Source organism: Pyxicephalus adspersus, chromosome 2 (assembly GCF_032062135.1).
Source record: "Pyxicephalus adspersus chromosome 2, UCB_Pads_2.0, whole genome shotgun sequence".
Taxonomy (NCBI): Eukaryota; Metazoa; Chordata; class Amphibia; order Anura; family Pyxicephalidae; genus Pyxicephalus; species Pyxicephalus adspersus.
In genome coordinates this window covers 74,155,499-74,167,135 of record NC_092859.1, presented here as the reverse complement: position 1 = coordinate 74,167,135, position 11,637 = coordinate 74,155,499, and the positions used below count along the sequence as shown (strand labels likewise).

General features: G+C 36.7%; 1 protein-coding gene across 1 annotated transcript in view; it reads left to right on the top strand.

The window, feature by feature from the left end:
- The window catches only part of FGFR4 (fibroblast growth factor receptor 4), a 13,541-nt gene extending 2,368 nt beyond the window's left edge, over positions 1-11,173 (top strand). The window contains exons 2-18 of the mRNA XM_072401033.1: positions 315-485; positions 1,751-2,002; positions 2,386-2,478; positions 2,937-3,103; positions 3,246-3,369; positions 4,110-4,300; positions 4,763-4,901; positions 5,599-5,792; positions 6,222-6,367; positions 6,449-6,570; positions 6,690-6,800; positions 6,912-7,102; positions 7,688-7,810; positions 7,922-7,992; positions 9,487-9,624; positions 9,994-10,099; positions 10,216-11,173. Coding sequence (XP_072257134.1) covers positions 380-485; positions 1,751-2,002; positions 2,386-2,478; positions 2,937-3,103; positions 3,246-3,369; positions 4,110-4,300; positions 4,763-4,901; positions 5,599-5,792; positions 6,222-6,367; positions 6,449-6,570; positions 6,690-6,800; positions 6,912-7,102; positions 7,688-7,810; positions 7,922-7,992; positions 9,487-9,624; positions 9,994-10,099; positions 10,216-10,377 — 2,436 coding nt within the window. The 5' untranslated portion in view covers positions 315-379 and the 3' untranslated portion in view covers positions 10,378-11,173. The remainder of the gene's footprint in view (positions 1-314; positions 486-1,750; positions 2,003-2,385; positions 2,479-2,936; positions 3,104-3,245; positions 3,370-4,109; positions 4,301-4,762; positions 4,902-5,598; positions 5,793-6,221; positions 6,368-6,448; positions 6,571-6,689; positions 6,801-6,911; positions 7,103-7,687; positions 7,811-7,921; positions 7,993-9,486; positions 9,625-9,993; positions 10,100-10,215) is intronic.
- Positions 11,174-11,637: the final 464 nt, after the last annotated feature.

The following is an 11,637-nucleotide window of genomic DNA, read 5'->3' as shown; positions in this document are numbered from 1 at the left end:
TAGGTAAAGTGGTATATTTATGAACAATCGTATAAAATAGAAAAGTCAATGTTTCTATTTTAACCTGACATTAATGTTTGTATATATTATTAGCATAGTTCTGGAGACTTATTTATAAACATTTACAGTATTCAAAATATCGGTTCCCTTCTATACAATTGATTGCATTTCCTAATTGTGAAATTACTTTATACATTACACCTAATTATAACTTTACCAAACTGTTTTTGGTATTTTAAATAGTTTCTCTATATGCAATTGTTTGTGACTTTTTGCCCATATCTTTATTTAAATGTCTGTCTGTTCTCTTACAGGTTATCTGTACTTCAGAGGGATCTTTCCTGCTTTACATAGACCTACTTTAAGAAGCCAGGACACCATGCTCAACTTTTCAAAGACCCTGCTCTGTTTTCTGGCTTTTGTCATGTTGGCATCATGCAGACCATCAAAACCAGCAAAACCAGACAACCAGACCAGTCAAAAAGGTAATCATTGCAATGGACAGTGTTTATTACATTTATGTGTTGGTGATATGTCCAGATAACTGTGCTGTGTGCAGTATAAAGGCCAACTAGAAGCCTGGAAAACACTTAAGTTGTTCTTTCACCCTTATATGTTGGGGGTTGGGGTTCAGTACAATGCAATGCAACACTGCGCTTTGCATTAAAATTGCATTTTCTTAAAGTGTGGGTTTTGTTGTTGCAATCCAAAATACCTACTGGTAGGTTAACTAGCTTCTAAGTTTTCAATACCTTTTGATTTATTTTCCTAAGCTTGTGCAGTATATGAATATGGAAAAAAACATCATTTGCAAGTATTTGTTGAGGTGCAGGCTGGCAACACTGGAATTTATAATGGTGTTGGGATAAAAATCAGTAGGCTATGGAAATGGAACAGCCATCTTAGTTCACCCCACTATATAAAAATGTCAGAAAAGAGAAGTCTTTTTCTTCCATGTCATGTGTTCCCTGGCAGAAGTGGCACTAGGAGAGGCGATCTTTCTCCAGATCTTGCCATCTAGGGTTTCTATTCAGGTCAAAAGGTGACAGCCAGGTCATACTACAAGTTCACAAAGTTTTCGATTTTGTAGAGGTGTGAAAATTCTCACCCTTTTGGAGTGTGTCTTTCACACCCCCAAAAAAGCTTTAAAGTTCATCCAATGGTTAAACAAACACGATAGGAGAAATTGTGTGTATGTCTCTGGGAAGTTGAGGTGTTTCATTAACACATTTTATCTGACATGCTCCACATAGTGCATATGTTTTTCTAACCCTTTTACTGTGGCATGTATGTGTGACTTTTAGTGGTGATCTAATGAATTGGTTGCGAAGCAAGTTAGATTATGGGCTACAGCTTTTATCTTCCTTTACTAAGGTGAAAAGTACTCCTCACAACCCATAGTAATTGATTATTTAAATGGATGAATATTTAAATGTTTAGTATACATAACATACCTTTCCTAAACAGTGTAATTATACCTAAAACAAGTTTCTTGTGGCTATTGGGTTTTCACTATGTTGCAATTTTCATTTCCTAACTTGATATGGTAATAGCCTACAAATCTAGATAAAGGTGTAAATGATTTTGAAAAAAGTTTAAATGGATAACTTGACTCATGAATTGTCCTCCTAAAGTTCATGAAAGGTCAGCTAAACATTTGTCAGTGACTTTTCTTTGCATGCTGATAAGGACTGTGAATTGCTGAATTAAAGTTTTGACCCCCTGTGTGTACTCTGCTCCCCTCCTGTAGAGTCACGTCCTAGGTCTGAAGAACAACTCCTGCTTGATCCTGGAAGTGCTTTGCGTCTCACTTGTGACACCAACTACAGCAGCAATGTTAACTGGTACAAAGGGCAAGATCAATTGTTGGCAGGAGGAAAGATCCACATACAGGGCTACATTTTGGAACTTACAGATGTAACTTTTGAAGATTCTGGACTATATCTGTGTGTGGTCCGTGGCACTGGACAAATCCTTCGAAGGTTCACCTTATCCGTTTTTGGTGAGTTTTTTTCTATTAGAGGCTAGAACACTGACTTTGGGACTCCAAACCTAACTTGGACAGTTTTTGCAGGGAGCCCGGTATACATTTTAAATATGTTCCTCCCCCCTTGTCAGTTCTGTATCTGCTTTGTGTATACCTAACAGCCGCTATCATTATAATTTTATATTATCATCATTAATACTCTTTGATTTTTCTGTTAATGGTTTTTACCACCAGCATACAGGCTAGACTTCCATAATCAATATGGGTTCAGCTCTAATTTGTGCTCGCATGGAGATTAAGATCTGTATGTAATTGTGCATTGTTAATGCTAATATTTGGATCAAAAGAAAACTGTCTTTAGGCATAAAGCCCTTCTTACATATCTTGCTTGTCTGCAGATTCAATGGCATCTGGAGATGAAGATGATGAGGATGGCCGTAGGGAAGATTTCCAGGGTGATCTAAGTGAGGATCCTATTTATATCTACCAAGGTGAGTGCTCTCTTGTTTTGATGACTAATTAGAGGTTATAATAACTGCCTTTCCTCACGCAGCAAGGCCATAAACTGTAATCCCAGTACAGAGCAGTCTGGTCCTAGCGTTCCCCACATACCAAAGACCAGACTGTCTGTGGTGGCCAGATAGATGAATACATTCTGCTGACCTATGCCCTGGGGTTAGTAGATAAGCAGTCACTGCCTGCTTTCCAACATAGTCATATTCTAGTGTCCATCAAAGGACGGTCTTTAACCAGATATTATTTCACTTTTAATCTTTCAGATAACATGCTGTAACAAACACTGTTTAAAAACTGACAATCATTCAACTTCAGATAAACTTTGCAGTGTAAATTCTTTTTAATTTTGAAATCCTGCAGTAAAGAGGATTTGTTTACCTCCGACTGGCCTGAAGTAGTTTATAATGTGTACAACTGTACTTTTTTCTTTTAGCTCCATACTGGACTCATCCACGCCGCATGGAAAAGAAGTTATATGCCCTGCCTGCTGGAAACACAGTAAAGTTTCGCTGTGCAGCTGGTGGTAGTCCGCTTCCAACCATAAGGTGGTTAAAAAATGGAAGAGAATTTCGAGCAGAGCATCGGATAGGAGGCATTCAGGTAAGTCATTCGTACATTTTGCTATCTGGTAATGGTCCTTTATTAAAAAAAATAAAATAAATAATAATAACCCGTTACATGATTAGCTTGACAGAGGGCCTTCTATGTTTTATCTAATTATTATTTTTCACTTTCCTTGTAGCTACGACATCAACACTGGAGTCTTGTTATGGAAAGTGTGGTTCCATCTGACCGTGGCAACTACACTTGTGTAGTGGAAAACAAGATGGGCAGCATTAGCTACACCTATATACTGGATGTACTTGGTGAGCATACATTTTGATACTGTTTTTTAAAAGTATTTATTTGGATGATATTTCAAACTGACATCGATAAATCTGTGTCTAGAGAAAGCTACCATTACTGATCATCTTTTGAAAATAGTAGTTTTGGCCAGGTGGCCCTGACCCTCTGACTTTTCTCAATTTGACCTGGAACATGCATACAGCTAAACGCCAGATCAAAAATCCTTATTTGATCACTTATTTTGGATCAGTAACTAAAGAAGTATTTTTCACCAACACATCAGTATGACAGCCAAGCAACAGGATTTTCAGAATCATAAAACTAATAAGGGTCATAATGTGTTCTGTACCCAGGCAGGCCCTCTCTCTGATTAGCTACCACAACTGTTTGCAAACTGTCTTCTGGGTTAATTGAGAAGCTGTATCCACCAAGTAAATTTTTTATGGCTGTTTGTCATTTTATTCCCCCCTGCAGTGTGCAGCTCTGAATGCTAACATTAGATTTTGTAGGACATTTCAAAGCAAGAATCATATTGCAGCACAAGCCCAAGTTAGAAAGTGAACAAATTTTGTATCCATCTCATGACAACTAACATAATTATAAAATGTAACGTTATACGTAAATGTAAAGTTATAAATGCATTTATAGGTAACATCAGAGGCAAATGTCTAAATGCAATTCTAAGATATGCAAGTTATATGTAAAATCAGAAGTTTATTTGTTCTGTGAATACTTATACTTTCTTTTTTTGTATCTAAAGAACGATCTTCTCACCGACCGATCCTGCAAGCTGGTCTCCCGGCAAACACCACAGCACGTGTGGGCAGCGACGTTGAGTTCTTGTGCAAGGTGTACAGTGATGCACAGCCACACATCCAGTGGCTTAAACACATTGAACTGAATGGGAGCCGCTATGGACCTGATGATGCACCATATGTACAAGTCCTTAAGGTAACCTTTATAACTATTGTTATTAATTTGGCAAATCATAAAACATTGCTGTTTTTAGTATGTGAGCACATTTTTTATGATGTTCTTTATTTTAGGCAGGGAGTTTATTTGTATTGTGCAAAATCTTTTCTTTAAACATCAAGCATTTAAAGCTACAGGTTGCTATATATATATCATGAAGTTAAGCATATTTAAGGCAGTGGTGCAGTGGTTTTAGGGATCATCTAAAACAAAAAAAATGATGGTGTATGGACAACTTTTTGACTAAATTGTTTTTTTTTGTTTATGCTAAATCATTTTCAAGATCAAGACGACTGCTATATCAGTCATAAAGGAATTCTTACTATGTAAGAGCACAAACATCAAGAGGCTCCATCAGCTTGGCTCTGTAGTTAAATAATGTTTTTTGTAAGCCGTCTTTTCTCCCATAAATGGAAATTCCTAATTTTTTTAATATTGCAGACTGCGGATATTAACACATCAGAAGTGGAGGTGCTCCATCTGCGGAACATTACAATGGAAGATGCTGGGGAATACACATGTCTTGCTGGAAATTCTATTGGCCTTTCATATCAATCAGCCTGGCTCACGGTGTTACCTAGTAAGTAGAATCTAGAAGAACCACTGCATTGCCAACACTAGTGCAATTGTGTGAGTGAGGGGGTTGGGTTGAATGTTAGTGAGGTAAGGAACCCCTAGGTCTAACAGTTGCAACTCACAGACTATATCTAGCTTTCCCCATTACACTTGTTCACAACTTGGATATGCTCGAAGATGGACATGTAAGTCCAGATGTAAGTCCAGGCAGTGGACATGGTGCAAGGGACTTGCAATTATCCTGACTTTTAAGATGAATTATGTTCAGACAAAATAAAGTGTAAAATAAAAAGCAAACTTAGATTTTTGTATTAAATGTTCCTGAACGGGTTTTTGCATAAGCCTCAAAGAGTCTGGTTTCTAAAGTCTAAATGATGTGATCAATATTCAAGTTAAAAACAGTAAACCACTAGGTATAATTAGACTCCTAACAAATGTGTATGTTGTTGAAGAAAATTTATGGTAGGGGATGTATGATTTCAGCTGTATATATTGATTTGAAGATTAACACTGCTCTACATGCCTTTGTAATAAGTAAGCACATCTGTAGAGAAAGTTTTGAATGTCTCTCTGTTTGAGTTTGTGTGGGTGGATTTGGGATAACAGATTGGATAGGGTGAGAGGGGATGCAAGGTCCATTAAGAAGGTCAAGGTCACAGGTGTAACGCTGACCCTCTGTTTCTACTTCCTTTTTTTACCAGATGAAGATTTTATAGAGGACACAGAGCCAGCAGAGTCCAGATATGTGGATATAATTATCTACACTTCGGGATTTCTGGCCGTGGCCATGGCAGTTGTCATTGTAATTCTATGCCGCATGCAAACAGCGCACAGCAAGCAGACCCTCCAACCACCACCTGTTCATAAACTTGCAAAGTTCCCTCTCATACGACAGGTAAGTTACTGGTTTATAACAATTGTCCTATTATATTGCATTTGCTGGAATGTTCAGGAACAGCATAAGACTACTGTGTTATATTATATTGAAGTTTCCAATGAAAAGTTACAAATGCAATCCCAAAAAAGAGAGTTAGTAATGTATGTAAAATGCATGTTTAACACAGAGAGGTGAAAATGTAGCATTAAAAAATGTGAGTTACGTAGAATGTCTGTACATGGTAAAAGCCTTAATTATTGGCGTCTCTGGTCTTTGACTTTGTTTTTATGTCCTGCTTGTAATTCCGGACATCTTGTTTATAAACCTGTCGCAGGATATATGACTTAGGTCAACTTGCTTGTACATCCTGTCTTTAAAACACATGATCTACTACTATTTAGTATACTTACCAAGGACATTAACAATATCTCTTTTTTTTTTCTTTAGTTTTCCCTGGAGTCCAGTTCCTCTGGAAAGTCCAGTGCCCCTTTGATTCGTATTACTCGGCTTTCTTCCAGTTGTGCTCCAATGCTTCCAGGTGTGATGGAAGTTGAGTTACCTTTGGATGTCAAGTGGGAATTCCCAAGGGACAGGTAAGAACTCTGCCATGTGTTGCACATTTGTTATGTAATTTACCATGTCCCGATTTTAAATATTGTCTTTTACTTCATTAGGCTTGTGTTAGGGAAACCTCTGGGCGAAGGCTGTTTTGGTCAAGTTGTGAGAGCTGATGCTTATGGCATTGATAAGGACCGTCCTGAAAAACCTGTAACTGTTGCAGTAAAGATGCTTAAAGGTGAGATCATGTAACTGTACTTCTAATGAACTAACTGCCCTGAAAAAAGTAACAATAAGGCAGACAAATGACACAAAATTGACACCATAAATAAGTTTGTATTCTCCTTCTTTGTTTAGATAATGGCAATGACAAGGACTTGTCTGATCTGATCTCGGAAATGGAATTGATGAAGGTCATTGGAAAGCACAAGAACATAATCAACCTTTTGGGCGTCTGTACTCAAGAAGGTAAGCTATTGAAAGTTTGACATCTTATTCGATATCTGGGCCTGTAATAATCATGTAATTAGGCTATGTATGTGTTTTAAAAGATAATAAAATAGCTGTTTTTCAATTTAGGTCCCCTGTTTGTTATTGTGGAATATGCTTCAAAGGGAAACTTGCGTGAGTTCCTTCGTGCGCGTCGCCCTCCAACCCCAGAAGATGGTTTTGATATTACCAAGGTGCCTGAAGAACTTTTGTCATTCAAAGATCTTGTGTCCTGTGCCTATCAGGTTGCCCGTGGAATGGAATACCTAGAATCTAAAAAGGTAAGAAGGAAGCTTACTTGTTTTATCTGTGACATGCATCCTTGGGGTGTATACGGCCCTCTATAAATTGCCTTCTGACACAGTCAAACTAAGCTGAGAATAAATTGCTCCCATTGGTATCTTCTGAAAGTGCCAGTTCCATGTCAGCCATGCTGATTCTTTGCATCTGAGCTATTAACATCAAGCCTACACATCAGGAGTCACTGTGATTTACTTTCTTTAGCTTAGTTGCTTAAACTAATCTTCTGTCCTTAATACTTCAACAACCAGACAATTAGCATTATCAGAAAGAAGTTAGCATTAGTTGTGCATTATATGATTTCCATGTAGCAGTGGTAATCCCAAGTTCATTTATCCTTTTGTAGATGACAACTGTCCGCACACGCGAATGCCTAGTAACACAGGATAACATAAAGATAGTGTAGCAAGCACCATTTCAATTCTTATTCTTTAGGTTATGAACTCCTGTATTCAGATATAAACAAACCCTAGGCGACCTGAAATGGGCTAGTATGCAAAATACCCAGTAAATGCAGTAAATAAATGTACTGATAAATATTACAACTCTTGACTCTGTTTTTGCAGTGTATACACAGAGACCTGGCAGCCAGAAATGTCCTTGTAGCCGAAGATAACGTCATGAAGATCGCTGACTTTGGCCTTGCTCGAGGGGTGCATGACATTGACTACTACAAGAAAACCAGCAATGTGAGTTAATAAAATGTCATTGTAAAAAGGCAATTGAACTTAAACAAATGTTAGAATATTGTAAAAGGCTATTTATTTCTGTATTGTAAACAAAACTTTTTTTCTCAACAGGGTCGTCTACCTGTGAAGTGGATGGCACCAGAAGCATTGTTTGACAGGGTGTATACACACCAAAGTGACATGTAAGTATTACATTTATTGTTTTTACCTAAGGAAGAAATATGTTTAAAGATGATCCCAATAAAGCATTTTAATACTTTAATGTCTGATCCTGTCCATTCTGGGTAAATAAACAGAAAAGGAACCGAAGCACTTTTCTTTGGCACTGCTGTGGGCTGCAATCACACAATTAAGGATAAACATTCAGACAGAGCCGTTTGTATTCTGGCTTAGCCTAATCTGTTGGGATCTGATGCTAGAACCAGCCTTAGTAGGAGCCTTTAGGTACAATGTCTGCAGTAAAAGTAGGTATAGGCTTTTCATTCCTGTGCTTTCATGGACAGGATATTCAAAACATAGGAAACATTAATAAATTAAAAATATAACTAAAATGAAGAGGGGTCACTGTTTTCCAGAATAACATTCCCCACCAGGTTTTTTTTAGGTAAACATCAATCAAAACACTCTTTATTCGTAGCACGTGCATATAGAATGGCACTGCGACAATACTGAAACTGTGTGACATCACAGAACACTTAGGTTCATGAAACTATTTACTACAAATACAGGGATTAAAGGTTGATCCAGGATTATGACAACAAGGCTGTTCTTTACTCCTTGATCTCTTAATATGGGATATTCTGAGCACTGAAGATATTATTGGCTGTTGGAATGCCACTTTGAGTAACTGATATTTTCAGCTACACCCTGGCCACATTTAAAATACAAACAGGTGATGTGGATCCTTTCCATTAATAAGAGAATATAATTTGCTGTACATTCAGAGGATAGTTCCTCTTAATTCTGACTAGTTGTGTAAAATTCTTTATAAAGTAACTTTTTCTTTTGCTTTTTCATAAATATATATTGTTGCTTTATTCGCCCTGTACTCTAGCATACAAACAGGGAGGGAAAATTAAAATGCTTGTTTTTTAAATATGTTTACCTGATCTACCCAAAACCTTCCAGGTTTTGCATTGGATTAAAAGTGCAAAAATGCCTAAATAAGATTACTTATTCCTTGGCCGATTAAACAGTAAACATATTTAAAAAACAAGCATTTTAACTTTCTCTCACTATTTGTAAGCAATATGTAAAATAGTCAACTAAATTTAAACTGTATTTAGTTGGTGTGCCACCTTAATATTGGTATGGAACCTCAGTGCTGGTTAAATTTGTGATATAAATTAATAAAAAATAGGATAAGCTCAACTAGAGAATAAGGTTCTCCAGGTTCGCTCTGCGAGGACAACATATCTGAGGGTCATGAGATCTAAATTGCAGACCCTCGAACATGTTAATGAATGTTTGAATAAACTCATTTTGCCCCTTCACCAGAGATCATATAACAGAGTGCTTTGGCATGGGACATTCTATTTAGATTTAAATCTATCTGTAACAAGACTGTTATCGCTATATGTTAACATTTCAGTACAAGTGTGTTCTTGTATTGTGTATGTATTTTGTAGTAATGGTAAATGTGTAATAATATTTTACTATATATTTTCCTTACACAGTTGGTCTTTTGGAGTGTTGACTTGGGAGATATTTACCCTTGGCGGATCTCCATATCCTGGCATTCCGGTGGAAGAATTATTTAAACTGCTTCGAGAAGGACATCGAATGGACAAACCATCAAATTGTACTCATGAGCTGTAAGTATTTGCCCAGTAAACATTCCAGCCAGAATTTGGGAATAACATAATGAGACTTTGTATGATCTGGTAGTTTGCCTAAAACCAGTTATTCAATTTTGTATATAGAAGTTCACATACTGTAGCCATGTTATGTCAGTTAGCAAAAATATATAATTTTAGAGTAATACATAGCTGTTTGTAGTACATAAATCCTATGTTTTTGTTAGTCTCTCTTGTTTTTGGCTGGTGAACACAGCTGGAACAATAGGACACCATTAGATGGGTGAATGAACTATGGTGATAGACCTGACTACATCATAAAATAGATGATACCTTTCCATTGAGAGTCTATGTGAGCCATTACTCAAACAATGCAATTTATTATAGGTACATGTTGATGAGGGAGTGCTGGCACGCTGTGCCATCTCAAAGACCGACATTCAAACAACTAGTGGAACAGTTGGACCGGATTCTTACTGCTGTATCTGAGGAGGTAATGCAATTTTTTTTTTCCCCGGTTAGGGGTTTTTTGTTTTTTATTTAGTTTTCCATAAAAAAGGACTGTTTTAATTCTTCAATTATTAAATTTTTTTTTCTTTTACTTTTCAGTATCTGGACCTGTCTATGCCATTTGAACAGTATTCACCCTCCTGTGAAGACTCTGCAAGCACATGTTCTTCCTCTGATGACTCTGTCTTCACCCATGACCCTGTAGAGGAACCTTCCTGTGTCTTCAATTATCACAATGTTCATACTCACATGGGAACCTGAAAAAGAATAAAACTATGGACTTCAAAAACGGCATCCCCTGTATATTAGTAACCCTAATTTATTGAAGACACCACCAATGTCTAGTTCTATAGACTGGTGAAATAATGTGCTGCTTTTTCTTTTCTGCCTGGGAGGAAAATCGTTAAATGGTGCTGGAATCAAGCTGCCAATCTGCAGGATATAAAGCACTGTGAGCCTCTGATTGGCTTTGTAAGCCATGTCAGATATATTGTCTATAATCCCATGTTGTGGATGTGAAGGACTACAACTATCAGGGATGGACTTGCTGCATCAGTTCCAAGTACTTCAAAACTGAACAGGGTAGTGCTGTGATGCTGGAATCCCTGTACGAATAGGAACCAAGTTTACCTACTTCTTAGACTTTCTGCATTTGTAAAGCCAAACTGCAATCTGGTCTTACAAGTGGCCTAAAAGTGCCTCGAGATATTATATAAAGCTTGTAAATATTTTCTAATAGAACTATTTATGTCCCGTTTACTTAGGTCATTCTAAACATTTTATAAAGAAAAAGTCTTTCAAAAGGTTTTACATGGGCTCAATTAGCAGCCATATAATTTATCTTTTTTTTTTTCTTTTTTTAATTATATAATGTACCTTTTGGACTTGGAAGAATCCATACACCCTGTTGATTCATAAATGCTTTTATACATATAGATATATTTAAAACAGAATATTCTCTTTGCAATTTACCAAACGTTTTACATTTTGTGTCAATTTTATTTTATATATTGTTAAAAAGTTACTTTTAATATAAAGATCTAAATTATATATCAAACGTTTTCTTACGAGTATGATATGTGAATATTTTTATTTTTTCATTCAAATTAAAGCTATATGAATCGATAAAAAGAGGATGGGTGTCAGTGCAGTATTGGCCACATTGTATCATTTCTGAAAAACATCTAATTAGCTATGGTGAATGCATGCTAAGGGCACTTAAAGACACAAAAACAGACCACACCAAAGATGCAAATCTTTTTTTGTGTGTGTTAATGAGTATGCCAAGTTATCATCTTTCTATGTTGCCAAGTAATTTGTTTTGTGTTGAGTAGTTGCTCACAGTGGAATGGTCCATGGAAACTGTATAATAGTAATTGGGTCATTGGTAAATAACTGCTTTAAAGTTAGGGAGTAAAAGATAGTCTGCTTGCTATAGCTTAAATCTGCTTTTCTAAATTAAGACCTATGCATTCTGACTGTAGCTAACCTCATTTGATTTTTTTCTTGGGGGAGGTTGGT